Source organism: Pezoporus flaviventris, unplaced genomic scaffold, assembly GCF_033815535.1.
Source record: "Pezoporus flaviventris isolate CSIRO_AGI_PZ_B2104156 unplaced genomic scaffold, CSIRO_AGI_Pfla_v1 ptg000026l, whole genome shotgun sequence".
Classification (NCBI taxonomy): Eukaryota; Metazoa; Chordata; class Aves; order Psittaciformes; family Psittacidae; genus Pezoporus; species Pezoporus flaviventris.
In genome coordinates, this window is record NW_026892574.1 from 731,277 (window position 1) to 750,571 (window position 19,295).

Here is a 19,295-nt window from a genome sequence, read left to right on the forward strand (position 1 = left end):
CCATCTTTTTTTCCATTATATTCCTCTCCCCCCTTTTTTTAATGTAGGGAAAAGATGTACTTCTCATCCTTTCTGGTTCCTTAAGTAAGACTTCCAGAGTACATTTTCATGAACTTTAAACTCTTATTTTGACTGCATGTCTGTAATATAGACTTTTAAAATACTGGACATTTTAGTATTTCTCATAACATAATTGTATCATGCATTGATGTGCTGGGAGCATCAAACAGAAAAACATTGGAATAGCACAGTGTAGAAGAAAAAGCAGTTCTTAAACTGAATAACATCTACCTATCCCTAAATGTTTTCTTCATTTGTTCTATGAGATCACTTCTGGGTGACCTTGTTATGCACGTGTTGAAGAAAAAGAATGCAATACCCTGAAAAATTGCTATGATTTCCTTTTTGTTTCCAAAACCAAAATAAAGTTCGTACCATGAAGACACTGCAAAAATAGTTACATAGATTTTTGAGTTGGAGAGAATAGAATAATAAATGTTAATAAGGACAGTCATATAAGCAGATAGGAGAAAATATAATGTGTGCTATGGTGCTCTCTGAACAGTATGTGATCTTGTAAGTGAAGAGCTGATTATAAGACAGATGGCACAAGAGCAGCAAATTAGGAGCTACCAAACTTTTGCTTGTGCACAGTGCAAACCAAAGAATGTACTTTCAATGTCTTTCTTTGAGAACATTTTACAAAACCCATCATAAAATCTGAAGAGTTTCATTACTAGGTCATGGTAAATGTCCTTAGTCACCAATCGCCACTGTATATTTACATCTAGAAAAACGTACGGCCACCTGTTGCTACTACTACAACTGTTTAAGCTCAAAATATTCACTACTTGAACCAGCCACTGTTCTTAGTTACCTTTTCCTCATGCTGCATCATATACTGCCCTGCTCCTAATTTGAGCCATGTTTTCCTTTGTTGCCCATCTGCTGGCGATGTACTTACAGCAGCTGGTATTCATGTGTGAGTAACTTTCTCTCCCTCTCTACATTCAACTCCAGCTGAACTTTTATAATCCAGTCTTTACTTGCACAGACAATTTTTTATTTCTCCAAGTAGCTAATCTCATGTAACTTCTTGACTGTCTGCATGTCAGAGTGGGCCAATCTTATACTCCATAGAATGCAACACCACGATAAACTGACAGCAAAAAGAAACACACAAGCAAACAAGCAGAACACCCCAGGTAGTGGCACATTCAGACTGAACAGACTAGCTGAAAGATCATAAGGCTTCTCATAGTGCCATGTATTGAAAAGAGGATGCATCAGCAAATGATGCCTCCTACAGACACTGGAGAGAGAGAGTGGTCTCGCAACAAAAAGGACTCAAGTGTATTCTATATGCAAAATGTACACATGGACTTCCTCTGTCAAAGCCATCAACACTCCCATGGATGCTTAGCACATCTTCCACAATCTCCTGTCATAAGGAGGCCTGTATTACAATGGGCATGGTAAAGACACAGTAAGTAGGCAGATGGAGGAGTTACAACCAGAAATATGCATGACACTATTTTCCATGCATAATTACTGATTAGGCCCCAGTTTTTCAAATTCAATCACATTAGAATTTCTTTTTTTGTTCTATTCACTCTCCATAATTAAGGTTATTTATAGATGACAAGAAACTCTTCAATCCCGGTGGAGTAAAATAGGGTAACTGGTAAAACAGTGATAGAAACATCTATTCTGGTTTAAGACGCAGGCAGAATAAAAAAAGCCTTTACATGTTTAAACATAAGCTTTATAAAGAAAAAAATCTGAGATTTATTTATCCATTTTCATACTTAGCGGATTCTTCAAGCTTGTTTTCAGAAAAAAACTGATCTCATGGTTTTGGAATGCGTCATTTCTGAAATTATGTGTGTTTTTATGCATTTATTAGTAAAAAGGAGCTATTTAAAAGTAGCCAAACCTCATCACTTTACTGAATAGAGTTTTTTTTCCTCTCATCAAAATAATACTGCAAAAACCAAAACCAAAACAACCCATATTCATTGCATCCCTCCAGCACGGATAATACTCTGGATCAGGTTTTCCACCAGTTTTCCAGCCCTTTTATAATAGTTCAATCTGAGTCTCCTTGCTTTACCCTAGCAAGTTTAATGCTGAGGCATACATCGCATCCCCATATAGCAGAAACAAATTAGCTGGCTCTGATGTGACTTCTGCTTGACAAATCTGTGTTGACTTGTACTTATCATCTGGTTAGCTTCTCACTGCTAATAGTTTATTTGTTCCAGAACCTTTCGCATTTGTCATCTGACTGTAGCTTACCTTAGGGAGATTGAAGCAAAACAGCTACTAAATTCTCCAGTTATCTTGGTAACATCTGCTGATAGCTTAATGTCCCCTTTAATCTCTTCAGTTATTTCATGATTTTGTAAAAAAAATATATTTGCTGGTAAAGCATTATAGAATTATTCTTTTTTTCTCCTTGATGTCCTTCGGTAATTGCATTTTTTTTTCCTACAATTTTCTGTCTCTTCCCATCCCTGCTTGTGCAATTTCATTAGTTTCTCCTTTTTTATATTTCCTTCCAGACTCCATTTCACCAAAGACTACGTGATACAGACTTTCTGATGATTCCATATATACAATTTCCTTCATATTGAAACAATTTGCTTTTGTACTCTTCAATAGTATCATTAAGAAAGCGACAACTCTCAGATTTCTTTTCTCTGTATCAGTTTACCTATCTTTTTGTGATGTTTATTGACATCTGCCTTACTGAAGTTTACCATCTGTACATTAGCATTATCTTTCTTTCCTTTTCTAGTTACTATCAACTCTATCATTTCATGATCATTCATCCCAAGGTACTTCTCACACTTGGGGCTGTACTCCCCATTTGACTGTAATCAAAACTAGGTTAATAGTCTCATTATTTTCTGCTAACTTCCACATGGCAAAGAAATGGAAGTATTCAAGTTTAGGAGGAAAGATTTTGTTGCTACACTAATGCTTTCTGTAGGTAAGAATATATGACAATTTTTGCATCAAAAAATGCCAAATACTTTAAAACATACAAATAAAAGATTTCTATCTCTTTTCATATGAGCCATTAACTCATACTCTGATTGACAGGTTGTTTCTGTTGTGGACTGAAGTAAAGTTTTGACGCAGACATTCATCCATCTAGTTCTAGTTACTTTTCATAATCCTGTCAACAGTAAAAATTAAGTCACTTTTCCCCATTTTTTACCTCTATGTTCTACCCCTCCAATACCAACATGCTTATTCTTGCTATCCGTATTTCCTCACTGTCATCTTTGGCTGCTTCTCATTTCTAGAAAGCACAAACCATTGAACACAGAACAGATCCACATTTGTATTCAGAACCTGGGAATATATCTCAAACTGCATTTCAGCTCCTGCTCCAACCTTCCGATTCCTAATCCATAACTTGTACATGCTATTACTTCAGCTCTTCAAAGATACTGGAGCTTTCACCAGTTCTTCACTTAACCTAACTGGGAAATAACTATTGCAACCAGCAGATTCCATAAGGTTTTTAATCTACTCTATGTCCAAAGCAGTAACACTGAAAGCCAGTCAACCTCCAATGTGAACTGTCTGGGCAAGGAATTTATCAACCTTGAAACCATTTCAGAAAACTCAATTTGTCTTTTTCATTTAGAATGCAGCGTGCAGGAGCTTTGCTTTTTACCTTAATGTACTGTCTCCTGAGAGGAAAGAAACTTAATCTTTTAAAATAGATACGAAAAAATCATTCTGAATTTGCAGCAGCGTGTTTGTCTGTTTTCTGGCTTTAACTTCCTTCACTAAACCAGAGCTCAGCCTCATTACACATTTCTTCTCCACCACTCTCTGGGACACAAGAAAATGTAAAATTATGCTGTTCTCACTGCATCAGATCACTGATGAAGAGCTAAGTAATAACAACTGTTTGCACATCAAAACATTATTATAGATATTTAAAAGTGCCTGAACCATTCTTTTGCTTTTTCTCACTATTATTTTCTTTTTTTAATCATTTGCAAACCCTCTTTGAGGCTTTCCCACTCAATGTTTACATACTATGCAAACTGCAGCCCAAGATAATTCATCTCCTTTTGAGGCAATTTCTGAGACCTTTCATAGTCAGGGGATCAGCTTGTCCCTTCCCCTTCCCTGCAGCTTCCTTCATCTAAATAATCTGATATTTTACTGCTTTGAGGTATGAACTAATTAATTGTGCATATTTTTTGTTTTGTTTTTCCATTTTCACCTTTCCCTCTTAACACCTATTTTTTGTTAATTCTCTCAATAGGGGAATTAGAGGCATGTCCTCCCTAACTACATCAAAACAAGCATTTCTCACCTCGTGGGGGTGAAATAAACATGATGTAGTACCAGCTTAGGCATTCTTGCCATTTTCTGCAAAATGATCTTTGAGTTGCCTAACTAAATGGTGGCAGACATGTATTTATAAACTGCAGTCAAGAGCTTTCTAATATAGACCACTTTTTTAGTGGGATGTATTCTGAAGAGCTACAAAACTGTTACCACTCTACTCTGAACCCTTTGGGTCTCTTTCCTCTGTTTAGAACAAATCTAAACCTAATTTGCTGAAAATAGGACAGTTTTGACCACAGTAGTGGCAAACATGGTCTGTGCCAACTCTCAGGACATGCCTTAATCAAAACCCAAAAAACCTCACAAACACGGTGTACTTTAGATCAAGCCACACTTTAGCCTAAGATACACCTACTTAATTTCTGAGACACAGTGCATACGCTGCAGTACTTTTTACATATTCTGATGTTTTCAAAACACATGCTTGTAAACAAAAAATACAGCACGTATCTTATTTGCTAACATTAGTAACAATTACCCCAATGTCCTGAGCAGCACAGTTGTCCAGTGTAGACACAGGGATGAATATGAATAGTTCACTTTATATTGATAGCAAGAGTAATGAAAACAAGCTATACTGTAACATGCCTGCAAGGCAAAGAGTGGGTTTTGCATTAAAGAGCCTCAATTCAGCACCCGAATAGCAGCCCTCTTTCCAAAACAGGCATACACCATGGTCCTGCCATTACTGGTATTTCTTAAACCACGGCCCTAAAAAGGCAGCTACTAAACACTAAGACCTCCAGTAATATGTGGAGGCAAAGTCAGAAACCTGAACACAGTTGAATTATTCTGTGGCTTTAATTCTTTGCTTATATGTAAGCACAATATGTCATATGCAATGATCAGTATTAGTGATGTTCTCGAGCATGCAATGCAGGGCTGTCAATTTATGATTTATCAGCTTTGTCCTTCCAGTTGTGTCACAAGAACAGCTCATATGTTTCTCTCCAACGTATTTGCTTTGCTCATAATCTTTTACCTAGTAAGCTTTTTAGTTACTTGATACAGTCCTACCTGATCTGCTTGCCCTCTCGAACATCGTACAGAGAAAAAAAGACATCTGTGTCTTCTCCAATTGTATTGTAGGTGAAGCTCTTTAGACTGAGGAAGAAGTGATGAGGCACTGGCATACGACAAGCTTCCCCGTGACGCTGACGAATCGTATCCACCTGATTAAAAACAGTAACAGTGACTTTAAACTCTTCACTAATAAAGGGCACGTGACCAACGTGATAACTTTAACTGAGATTCTGCAGTACTTTCTCCATCACATAAAACCTGAATCTCAATATACCCTGCTTCAGAGATGCATGCCAGATTAAGTTTTCATACTGGTTTTCCCCACTTTTAATTTGAATAGTTTGAGAAACCATGATAACCAACTAGAGATAAATGATTTATGCATTTGCAATCCATTTTTATCAAGAGACCAATTACACCTATTTCTCAAATATTGTCTTGATTCTGGTACTGAAAACAAACTATTTTAAAGTGGTGGTAGGGTGGCTCTTGAAGATTTCCATTTAAAACAGATGGACTTCAAAGCATTTTTTAGAATAACATTTGTTACCTTATTTCTTTGCAGCAACTATAATTCATTTATGGAGGTCACTTATGGGGCCCAGCTAGACCAGGGAAGGGATTTCCCCAACCCCCCCCCCATACTTGCACTGGTGAGGCTGCACCAATGATAGGAGAAGAGGAAATGGCCTCAAGTTGCATTAGATTTAGACTGGCTATTAGGAAAAATTCCTTCACTAAAAGGGTTGTTAAACATTGGAACAGGCTGCCCAGGGACGTGGTCGACTCATCATCTCTGGACATACTTAAGAGACATGCAGATGTGGCACTTAAGAGACATGGTTTAGTGGTGGACTTGGCAGTGCTTGGGTAATGGTTGAACTCAATGATCTTAAAGGTCTTCCCAAACTAAACAATTCTATGATTCTATGATTTAGAGCCAGGCTCTACAGGCTAATATGTCCTGCAGGTATATAAAAAAAAAAACAACATCTTAACATTGGTTGATAACATGAGCAATCAATAAAGTCAAAGAGAATCGCAGAACAGCTTGGGTTGGAAGGCACCTTAAAGATCATCTGTATTCCAACACCCTGCCACAGGCAGGGACACCTTCCACTAGACCAGGTTGCTCTAAGCCCTGTCCACCCTGACCTTGAACACTGCCAGGCATGGGGCAGCCACAGCTTCTCTGGGAACCTGTGCCAGCGCTTCAGCACCCTCACAGGGAAGAACTTCTTCCCAGTGTCTAACCTAAATCTCTCCTCTGTCAGGTTAAGTCATTCCCCTTTGTCCTGTCCCTACATGCCCTTGTAAAAAGTCCATCTCCAGCTTTCTTGTTGGCCCTATTAGGTACTGGAAGGATAGCAGAAAGGTTTATATTTTGACTCCGTATATTGAGACTTTTTTATAAACAGTGAAAATTGGGGTAGAGATAAGAGAAAGAAGCATAATTAGAAATAAGTTTATTGATCAATATTTATAGCCCTTTATATCTTTTCTATGCTGATCTTAATAAACAGGTTGCAGGAATACCCTAAGCTCACTAGGCTCGCCTTCTCCAAGTGCACAGACAGGTACGCACTAACAAAGAAAAGTTTGAAGTTTTCAGACTTGAAAACTAGATTTGTACTAGCTTTAAAAATAAAGATTCAATTGAATTTTGTTCTGGATTTTAAATTAAATCCAAGTAAATCCTCATCCTTTCAAGACCGGTACCTGTGAAAGGACAGGTGCCTTGAAAAGATTAGATCCAGATTCCATGACCAGGAATGGATTACGTTACTACAGAAAGGATACGTGAAACAGAAGCTTAGTAAGCCATGTGTTAGCAGGTGGAAAGACAACTTACATACACAGAGAAAGGCTTCTGATTTCACTACAAAAGTTATCTTTTAAGAACAACAGTTAGAGCTAAGGAAGAGAGACCTAAACAAAAGCTGAAGAAGGACCTCAGTCAGATCATTACTTGGGGATCTCCTGAGGAAGTGTTCTATGGGTAGGGACTTAACCAACGATATCCATCATGCATTTACATACAGTACCAATACCTTAAAGACAACAAAAATCTGTATGTAGATGATGTTTACCTGTGATGTGCTCTGCTGGACACTGTGTCTACTTGACAAATGCTGTGGAGATACAAAACAGTAACACTTAAACCTTTTTGAAAGTAAGAAATACTTACATTATATCTGTGCAGCATTAGAATAGTCATTTAAAAATGTGACTGTTCAAGGTTATGACCAGATTTTCACAGCCATATTTGACAGTGTATTATCACTCACAAGACCACTAGCTTTCCTAAAGGCTTCTCTCAGGTAAGCCATTTCTTAGCCTAACTACTTGAATTTACAGGTAGTAAATTAGCTTTTAAAGTTAATGGCTGTAATCAGCTAGACAGAATTTCCAACACTGTAATAACATTTCTTTCTGAAAAGTCCATCACCCTATACCGTAGAATTTATGTATTCTTTTGCTAAATGGGGAAATACCTCAGTACTAATCCTCACCTACCAGTATGTTGTCTATGAAAAGATGCATTTGTTCAAAACACAGATATGGATTTTAGACTTTGCTTAAACTTATTGTTCTGATCAGAAAATTAAATTCTGATAAATGGTTAAAGACTTTTCTACAATTTCAGGTGACCAATACCTGTAAAGAAGCATTAAAATAAAGAGCTGCATCCCCAAAACGGAACTCAGATGCTGTACTTAAAGTCTTTCATGCTAGAAAATGTTATAATCAGAAAATGGACTGCAGGACTCACTGAACCCATTTAATCTCCGAGGGGAGATTTAAATACTAATCTAAATTGAAAAGGTTTCAGAGAGCTTTAACAACCATATCATTAATGATTCTGCTATGCCTGTTCCACACACATTCATCTTAACATTAGCATTTTAAATTGAAATATTGACATTAACACTACCACATGTTACTAGCCATTCTCTTCATTTGCCTCCTTTTATTACATATCCAACATCTTACTCTGACCAAACACATACACTCTGTAACAGGACTAGCAATCTGTTGATAACCCCATAGCTTCAAAAGAGATAAGAGCCAAAGAGCCCACAAAACATACTAGGCAATACTTTTTTTCAAGCTTTGTCACTGTCCTTCACACAGAACCAAAAAAAGACCTTTTACTACAAAAGGAGAGATAATCTTCCTAATGAGACTACATCAAGAAGATATCAGGGTGCGAGGGAGCTGGCAGAAGTGCTCACAAGCCACTTTCTATCATTTATCAGCAGTCCTGACTAGCTAGGGAGGTCCCAGTTGACAGCAGATTAGCAAATGCGATGCCTATCTATGAGAAAGGCTGCTTTTCTCTGTATCCACTAGGCACCTTCATGTTCTGGAAGTGAACTGGAACTTTTAAATTTAAACTGCTTATTCTGAACAAGTTCACAGTCACTATTACCCATTTCCTTCTTGCAAATAATTGTGTTTTTTTTCTGTTCCAGCATTTTTTACAGGGAGAGAATGATCACTGGATCCTCTTTCTCCATCACATTTTCTTAAGTTGTAAAGTACCCTTGCCCTGTGCCAGCATTCTGGAACCTTACCCATCTTCCCAATGATTACTACTAACATTTCTGATTTGGCTTCTCTAGACATTCCGAATGAAATAAGTACGTAGTTCTAAATACCCTGGAACCAGTAACTACTGCATGAACTTCCCCACACACCATTCAGGTGTGACTCCCTTCCCTCTTCCACAGGTATTGTGACTTTATCCCCTTACTAGAGCTTGAGGGAGGCAAAAAGCATCTTAAGCACCATGTTACTTTCTTGCATCATGTGCAAGATTCCCCCAGTATAAAAACTTTTTAGTTTCCCAGTTACTGTTTGTTCAAAAAACCAAAAACTGTTTCTTGATACAACTGCCAATATTTCTTTGTTATATATTAATTTGTGCATTGCCTTTCTAACTGTTCTATTAACTCATTTATGCTATTCCATTATACTTTTCTGTACTTCTCTTCTTCTATCCGTGCTCTTACTTATCTTAATTTCCCTTCACTCTAGTGACTGAAGGCAATGAAGAATTCTTAATTTATCCAACTTGGCCTGTTAGCAAGTATATTGTGGTTTTGGTTTGGATTTACTGAAAGAACTATCAACCCTACCTACTTCCTTCCTTCCCATCAAACTTGCTTCTCATGATAACTTACCTACCAATATTAGCTTTTATTGTTGTTATTCCTCCTTCCCTTCCTAATGATACTTGGAAAGTGAACAAGTCCTGTCATTACCAAGTCAACCTCAAACAAACCACCACCTATCTCCATTTTGTCAACTGATGTCTTCTTACTAGGGGTTAGAACCAAATGTACACAAACCTGTCCTCTCCCAGTCTTTATTAGACAGTCAAACAACTGACAGATTTCATGAGTTCCCTGCAGTTTGTGCCCAGTGGGTTTTCTTTTCTAGCAGAGGTCTGGGCAATTGAAGCCTCTATTTGCAATTTTTATAACTGTGCGTTCTTACCAATCTTGCTTTCCGTTTGAATAAAGAATAAGCAGTTACGAGGTGTGGCAGCATTAACTTGGCTACTTATTAGGAACACCTGCTGGTGTTTTTCAGATAGTTGAAAGTAACGGCTAACAGCCAGCAGTAACACAGCCGATAGGGCTGTCTTACACACACCTGAAGACACATACACAAATCAGTAAATTTAGAGAAAAGCCGAACATATTTGATCACCGGGTTTCACCATTTCTGATTTCTGCAAATGTCTCCAACATTCGGGTCTTGTGACCCCCTTCACTAAAAAACACCACTCGAGTTTTTCTGACCTTCTGCTGGACTTGTGCTGCTAAATGACAGCTTCAGTCTAGTGGCAACTGAGCTCTGTGGCAGGATTCTGAGCACGGATTTTCCCCCAGTTTCAAAAGCCATGTGAATTATAAAAATGTGTTCCATCGTATTAGCTTAAATCACAAACACTGTCCCAGGGAAAGGGCAATCTGGTTTCCTTCAGGAGTAAAGCAATGATTTCTGACAGAAGTTGTGCAACCTGAAGCCAACAGTATTTAGCTTCACCGTGACTAACCTGGAGAAACGGGATCTACAAGGCCTCAAAGCACAACAGTTCTGACAGAGATGAATACAGTAGTCATACAGGAGTCACAAATACACTCAAGCAATAAAACTGACAGCTGAAAATGGTGCTCAAAATTGGAAATATACTTAAAATTTACCAAGGAAAGTAATTCTGAGTCTAATGACTCTATAAAATGCCCAAACCGGCTGTCACAGGTAGGAAAGCCTTATGTGCCACCTCAGCCATTGTTTTGCTAATATGAGACTGTTTCCTAAGTTACATTTAACATTCTACAATCCTGCAAGCAAGAGAGACTAATTGGGCTCTCCCAACTACTCCTGCAAGATTATTTTACAACCTTGTTGCTCATTTGAGAAACTGCTCAGTATTTTGCCAGGAAGGAGGATTCTCTCCCCAGCTTTTTGTGAAATAACAGAAGCCACACCAAACCCCTCAGAACAACAGAACACCCACTCATATTCCCCTATGCCAATTCCTGATCAATTTGAGTTAAAAAGATAACAGGTTTTCAGCTATTTTCATTCCTGAAAGTGCCTTCTAGCTACAAACTAGATACGATAAGACAGCAGTGTCTTCTTGAATCTACAAACTAAAGCAAGAGACAAGCATGAACTGACTAATGGTCATGTCCTGATACCAGCACAGCATTGAGCAGCAAACTCTGCTGTGTGCATTTTCTTCAGGACTAAGATGGGTGACATAATCAGACTAATCTGACAATTCATTAGCTATCTGCTGTACTCCAGGTATTCAGCGTAAAAGAACCCTGCAGAATGAAACAGTAATAAAGCAATCCTATTAGCAGCTTGCCTGGCATTCTCTGAGTCATCACTAATTGAATTTTGTACTGAGTTATTTCTATACTGTATTTGAAGGAAAACTCTGCTGGAATCACACCAAACTCACCTCGAACTACGGCAAATCAGGAACAAACATCAGCAATACTACGGAACAATGAACTTCAATATTTCTTATGTAACAACTTTAATTCCTTTCCATGAAATCCACTGTTACACGGTGCAAAGAATCCAAACCAGCAACAGCATGTTTAGAAAACATGCCTTTGTTTTATAGAGGAAGTACCTCTTGCATATCAAACTCCTCCCACCTAGGCATGGACCTGTCACTCTCTAATCTTAGGTAGCTGAAAGCCAAAACCATTTTAAAATAGGAAATTAAAAGCTTACTAGAAGAGAGGGACACTGTAACAATATTTATTTAGATAACCCACTATTTTCTTTCGAAGACATTAAGCTAAGAAATTGTATTAAAGTAACTGCTGGTCTGCTTGGTTGTTGTGGGTTTTTTGTTTCCCCTCAGGAAAGGTTTTCATTCAGTTTTCACTGAACATTCCATGCTGCTTCTCCATTTACACTAATATCATTAACCATAACAAAGTTAACTGTATTACACAGTCCTACTAACGAAGAAACCAACTGCAGTTAAATTGTAAAATGCATTAGTGGCTTTACAGGTTATTAATGGCACAATCCACATTTCTAAAGCAACCTTAACTTTGCTCTCCAAAAGTTTAAAAGGATTCCCATTAGCTATACGTGACACATCTAATTTTTCAGAACATCATTTGCAGCTTCTAAAACAATAGATTTTAAAGCCAAGAAAACTGTAGGAAGAAACAACATTCAAAATTACCTTTCCCAGTTTTCATTCCATGTTACGTTGTAAATTAAAATTAAAATACAGACCATTTCTGAAAGAAAGTTAGCTCATTCTTACTAAACTCTGGGTATAGAGACACTGACTGTTCTGGAAACTGGAGGGCAAATGAAAAACACATTCACATTTCGACACTGATCTAATCACTTTCCCCTTCCTTTGCCTCCCAAAGTGAAAACCCAAAGACAACTCCCACAGATTTCTTACCATTTTATAAAGATCTGAAACACTGATCTGATCGGAATCCACAACCTCGAAGTCCTTCCGAGGAACTAAATCTAGGCCCAAATGTCTGCAAAAGAGAATGAAGGAACAACAGTAATTATAATACATTAGAGTGGTCACTATTATCTACAATATGTGCTTACTCAAGGCAATGATACAAGCAATATGAAACTATTTAAATCTTTTTGCAATTATTCATCATTAAACAGCTAATCCTTCTAAATAAAATCAAATGCAAATATCAAAAATACACTATGAACGTGTTACTTTTTGTTCACTGACTTCAGTGCAGCTGGGGCAATTAGTGAGAGGTGAAACTTTTGGCCAATATATTGGCGCAGAATCCGGAACAAGTTAATTTCATACATGGAAATGCAGCAGGCAAATAAAGTTGATACTCTGGTTTCAGCTGCATGACTTGAGTAGGTTCCTTCAACACATAATGAAGGAGTTCCATTAGCAACCCTGTTCAAATGTGCAAATAGATACTGCACCTTGGGAAGCTGCTTTGGAATTCCTGGTGTTCATGCAACTAAATCCCCAACTTTATTATTGTATAAACAGTTGGGTTTTTTTTTTATAACACACAATAACTACAACAAGAATTTTAATCTGTATTTTTAACACACACATACCAAAAAAAAACCCTTTTAATTACTCTGAACTGAGATAACAGCTTATACATTTGATTTGAGCCAAAATATTTTACCAAAAAAAAAGCATACCAGTGTAAAGAGGGTGATTAGTTAAAAGATTCTGCAGTAAAGAAGGCAGTTCAGGTCATAGCTGCACGTGAACAGTAGGCAGCATAAGGTATTTTGCATCCAGAGAAATAAATTAACAACTATTAACAATATTAAGTAATAATTGCAGAGCGTAGAACAAGACAACCTAAAAGGTGCCAAAACCCAACTTTTGCTTCTTAGCTCTTCAGGTTCTGAGGCATAAGTAGACCTGAGCATTAGAACAGAAAGCTATTCTAAACACATACATCCAGGATAGAATTGAAATTGAAAAAACAGCCGAATGAACCATTTTCCTGCTTTCATCTTCTGTAACTGCGATACTTCATTTACAGATGTTTTATACTGAAATACTTTATAGGCTTAGAGAAAAAAACAAATCAGAAGAGGTGCCCTCATGGACCACCTCTGCACTCTGACACTAAATTGACTTTCTCTTTTCCTTTGTGATCAATTTTGTAATCAGAGAGGGAAACATCCTGCATAAACTTGCTCCTGATGGCAAATGAAAAAATTCATTGGAAACAACCTCTCAGGTACTGCAGAGTAATTGTACGGTGCAATAAACAGAAGGCTCCAGGCAACACAGCGTGTCTTTCTGAGCAATGAACTTAAGACAGCAGCCTGGAAGGACACACGGTTTGTATGAAGCCCTTGATGCGTGGTTTGTGTGAAGAACCTCCACTGACTGCTGAGTTTACCCATAAGTTTCATTATGTTCCTCCCTAATTCTTGCTGAAACTTTGTTTAATCAGGTTTTCCTTTAATTATATCCCTAAACCATAACATCTCAAAAATTAAGCTCAGCCCTAGGCCACTTGCTGGCAAAAAACCGTTAGGCACTGCTATAACTGCGATTTAAATAGTGTACTGACAAACTGCAATTTCCACATTCTTAGTTCTTTGCCAAAATTAATTATTATTTTCAATGGAAAAAGGAATAATATTCCCTCTTCGATGCAGTTTTCATGCCAAATACTGGTTTCTAAACTCTAAGGCTAAATTGTGAAAGTGATGGTTATACAGCTTTCCCATGCTTCGTTTTGATTAAACCTGACAGACACAAGTGGCCCAAAACCAGTACCTGAAAGCTGCAGCTGCAAAAAGGAAAATTACTGTATCTGTTCACCAAATGAAAAGATTAAAATAAGAATGCACTAAGTAATCCTTAACCTGCAGCTGCTGCTTGAGCCTACTTGTAACAGAAACCTATAAATAGAAATATAAAAGAAATATAATTGAAAAAGGATGGTTAACAGCTAAAATAGTGACATGCAAAGAGCCACCACGAAAGTTTGTTTTAAAGAAGTTAATGCTCATCATTTTCACAGAGTTTTCCTGAATCTGAAATCTAAACCACCTCCAAAATTCCCTGTCACTCCCAGGTAAACACACCCACCCCTGAAGTACATTCATAAAGGAATTTCTCCTCAACATACAGATATTAACAAATTATTTCCTAATAATGTTATCAAGCTCGCTTTTAAGTGCATTACAGTTCCAATGCAGTTACAAAGCACTATTAAAGCTTCACAGAAAAAGCTGCCAAAGCTAAGCAATGGTCTGATACTGTTCTATTCTCCTAATTTCAACTCTCCAGAGAACTGAGGTCAAACAGTGGTTGGACTCATTACTCAATTCATGACAAAGGTATTATCTTCTGCTTAATAATGTTCTGCACAACTGCAGTGGCATCTCTGTGAAACTTATCCGATATCCTATTTTTAGTTAAATCCCTTAACACCATGGATTTTCAACCCAGAAGATTCTCATTCTCTAATACTATGTTAATCCTGCACATTACTTGCCCCCAGCAAATAAAGGTGCCTTGTGCTTTAGTACTAACATGCTGCCATTTATTGTGCACGTGGAAGTCTGGGTTTATGCACTTTATTTGTGTCTTCTATTTGTTCCCTGCGAAGGACTGACAACGTAACGCTTGACATGGCAACACTAGTCAGTGCCCCAATTTCACTCTCCAGTATCAAACACTGTGGGAATGTAAGAGCACCAGCTGCCAAGCAGTATTTCTCCACAACACAGCATGCATAAAAATTAGATAATGTGCTGGTTTGTTTATGTGACAGTTCCTCTCTCCACAATACTTTATTTTACAAGCAAATTTATGTGCTTTCTGTTCTGCTTTAACATTGAACTGCCTTTCAACAATATTTCCCAAGCATACCAACAGAATTGCCCCAAAGCCTCTCAATTAGCTCTTGATAGCATATGCCTGGGATAACTCCACCTGAAATTTAGATATTCCTCCTCTTCTACATAGAAGTCTTGAGAAATTTCCTTTTTTTGGAGAAAAAAGGAATTAAAAGTCCACCACACGCTGTCTCTAGGTGTCTCACAACTAATATGGAAACAGGCTGATAAACAGAAATAGCACTTTCAATACTGAAAGGGATGGCCATCAGACTACTTCAGATTAACTGGGCTTCTAGATAAAGTCAACTTGGTTTAAACAGTAAGTTCAAAGAACAATCCTCATTTCTAACCTTTTCATTTCCTTATAATACAAATGCTACACCATTTAGAATTCCTAAAACCCCAAGTTAGAACAACTCTTCCTAGAAGAATATTACAGAAATAAGTCATCTGACTAAAAAAAAAAAATGCCTTTAAGCTGCACATCCACTCTTAAAGAACAGATTGGGAGAACTCATCACATCTCTAGAGTGTGCAAGATCTCATCCCCTTTGCTCCATAAATGTGCACTTCACCTTGACTCTTTTCAGCTTTAATGTTACAGCCACCCATTTGCCTTGTGCTCCTTCTCTCACTGTATCAAAGCCTCATTCTAAAGGTGGTGAAAGGAAAGGAAATGATCCTGACAGTGATTCCCATGGGTTATGTGCAGACTTCGAAAGAAGACTTTGAAAGAAATACCATGGAAAATGAAATTGATTAGAAACATGTTTGTGAAAGTTTTCTGGGCAAATACAACTTACTTGACAGAATCAAGTTATTTTAAGTTATACAAAAACTGCAGGGGCTGTAATCTGTAAAGAAATTAGTAAAGCACTGATGTAATGCCACACAGGAAATTATTTCTTAACATGAAGCTGATGAGATGAAGGTAAGCAATCCTAGTGAGGAACTGATTAAAGGAAATGGCGGCAAACACATCTGAGCATGGGAGTACAAGACCACAGAGAGAGGTAATTAAGGCTTCCCCCAAAGACTGATATCCAAAAGTTTCTTACAGTTTTAATCCTTATTCAACCGTTACTACAAGTATATTCAGGAGAGAGAAAAAAAATACATGTTTAGAGAGAAATGGCAACTATCCTTGCAATCTTAAGGGCATTTCATTATGGTTGTTTAAACCGTTCGCTCCTTTCTATTACCTGCAACAATAACAACTACAGTATTAAGAAATTCTTTAACTCTCAAACTGATTTCCAGCTATTACGATCTCATATGTACATTTAATACGTATCTCCAACTGCATTTTATGAACTTTGAGCTAATAGTTGCAACATTGCCAGGAAGTGATTATTATTCCTTTTACGTCAATTAAAAAAAAAGACACTAAGGTATGTCACTCAGAGTCCAAAAATAATCTTCTCAGGATGTGAGCGCTGAAATTTAGGACAATTTTAAAAACTATGCTTACTTCCCTGGATCACACTCTTCCCTCAACAGTGTAATATATGTTAGTAGCCAGTAGGTACTAACATTGCAACTGTCAATGGCTTTGCGACTTCAATTTCGATGGAAGAGGAAGTCCATGACTTTAAAACAGTGCTTCATTTTATTTGTATGACAGTGTCAAAGATTTATTTCTAACATCACACACACACACACACACACACACACACTACTCTTCCTTCTCAACGTTCATTTGTAACTTTTGGCTCTCTGTGGATCTTTCTGTGCAGAATTTATGGCAACTATTTGGAAGATTTCTTTTAATGCAATGACTTCAGTACCATTTTATGTGAAAAAGAATAACCTTTGACTAAAAAGTAACAGAAGCCCACAAACTCATCTTCTTTATGGCTTTTACCTCTCAAAAATCGCAAACTATTAGTGGTTCCCCACGCCCTACGCCGCTTCTGAACCTGAATAGAGTATCCATCCCCACATTTATAGCAAAGAAGTGTCTTCCCTCAGTATAAAAAAGAAATTCATTGTGCTCAGAAACCTGGATGCTTTCTGTTAATCTCCTGACAGGTTTTATATTAACCTGAAAGAATCAATCCTGAAAATGTTTAAGATGACCTCTGATTTTTACGTTCTATTAGTTTAAAGAAATCTCATCTGCCCTTTTGTTAAGTAAGATAAGCACATACTGCTATAATAATTTTTTGCACTGGAACAGAAACATTTCAAACAGAAGCTCTGTGAAATTCTTTCATCTGTTTTTGATGCCAAAGACTGTAGAATGAAACAGTTCTTTTACTAAAGGTTAATTCTGGTTTCCCATTCTAATCACTAGTAAAAGTTGAAAAACTTAACTATTCATTAGACAAAACCCCACAAAAACAAATAATTCACAATCAAGTTTCTATTTTACTTACAATATGATTTAAAATGAGATGAAGCACTGCAGATTTAACTCCATAACATGATTTAAAATATTATGATAAACTGCAGACTTCAGCTTCATGTTTTCTTTGCTTCCTGCTCTACAACTCTCCCCTTGTTATTTACAGACCATTGGACAATTCCAATAGCATTTCAGACTTCAACAGATCAATAGTCTAATAAATTGTATCCAAGTGAAACATTTTTAAAAACACAAGTATTTGTAACATTCTGTATAAAAAACATGGCAAGATTTCTAGGAAAAAAAGACAACATCCGAGATTTCACCTGTACAAAAATACACAGAAGGATGTTTAAAACTGAAAGTCTAAACCCACTAAGATGCTTACCTGAACACAGTAAATTCTGCTCTTTTGAACAACTGGCAAATACAGCGGTAACACTCATTATATGCACAGAAATCCAAGCTAACTGTGGGCAACTGGTAAAAGTAATGAAGCATCATAAAAAAGATGCATCCAGGATCATATTTTTGTCGTGGGGAGAAAACGTGTAAGCAACAGAAAATTAAGTTGCTACAGGAAGTGGACATCAGTATTGCATTATACGAACTACTAGTAACAATACAAAAGGTTAGCAGCAGTAACTGTAAAATAAGTTCTATTTCTACACTTTTAATAGACCAAACTACAGAGCAAAACCTCTTAGACTAAGTATACAGAAATAAGAAAAATTCCCTGTAGTATTTCTGAAAATAGTCTGATTCCTTTTACAAAAAGTTTTTTACTTACTAATCCAAAGAGTGCATTTGTCCCTTGATCTCCACCAACTCCCATGAGAACACCAAGGATGACTACCAGAACCACTGCCAGTGTATTTAAGGGAAAATGATACCAGCTCAACAAATGGAAAAAAAACTAACTGCTGGTGACAGAAGTGTGACTTTCATCCCAAATAATACAATGGATTAATGATCAAGGTGAGGATAAAAGTAGCTTTACACTAGATAAGCATACATGCTACATATTGAATGTGTAAGATCACCTGTTTCCTGAAAGTTACGTGGTCATGGAATGTCTCAGATTGAGCAAGTCTGTAACTATTCAAACTAGTACAAACTGCATGGATTTAAGGTTCTCAGTTAACATTAAGGAACATTAGTAACATTTTTCATTTCTTTTATTTGCAAGTGTCAAGTATACCAGCAATCAACATTCTTTTATTACATTATTTGAGAAAGGGCAGCACTATCTGAATATGTATCTGAAAATCATTAGGATGTTTTTTGAAGATTAAGCCAGGTGGTCATGAGTTTTATGATAGACTCAGGAGAAGGGAGGCACAAGAAAGTGCCAGGATCTCCCAGAAATTCCGCAGAAAAGAGTGATTTTGCAGAAAGACCTTCCAAAATCCCAGACTGCAGGGTGTACAGATTTCATTAAATACCTCTGCACTCACATGCCTTTTTATGCAGTTCCTTTATTAATACCCTCTTCTGTTTAAGCATGTATCTCTGATAATATACACCTTTTACTCTAGGGAAGTGAGTCCCTGTTATTATGTAGTAAGAAACACAAATATATTTTTCCTAAATAAGCGTCCTGAGCAGATTAATTTAATTACATATTTATATTTACTGTTTTCACTGATGCTTCTCCATAATTGTC

General features: G+C 37.1%; 1 protein-coding gene across 9 annotated transcripts in view; it reads right to left on the reverse strand.

The window, feature by feature from the left end:
* Window positions 1–19,295, reverse strand: part of DOCK3 (dedicator of cytokinesis 3) — a 203,559-nt gene that overhangs the window by 118,093 nt on the left and 66,171 nt on the right. For all 9 annotated transcript variants that reach the window (XM_061458271.1, XM_061458276.1, XM_061458270.1 and 6 more), the window contains exons 7-9: window positions 12,368–12,452; window positions 7,494–7,535; window positions 5,398–5,552 (exon numbers count right to left, since the gene is read on the reverse strand). In XM_061458271.1, the coding sequence (XP_061314255.1) occupies window positions 5,398–5,552; window positions 7,494–7,535; window positions 12,368–12,452 (282 nt within the window). The remainder of the gene's footprint in view (window positions 1–5,397; window positions 5,553–7,493; window positions 7,536–12,367; window positions 12,453–19,295) is intronic.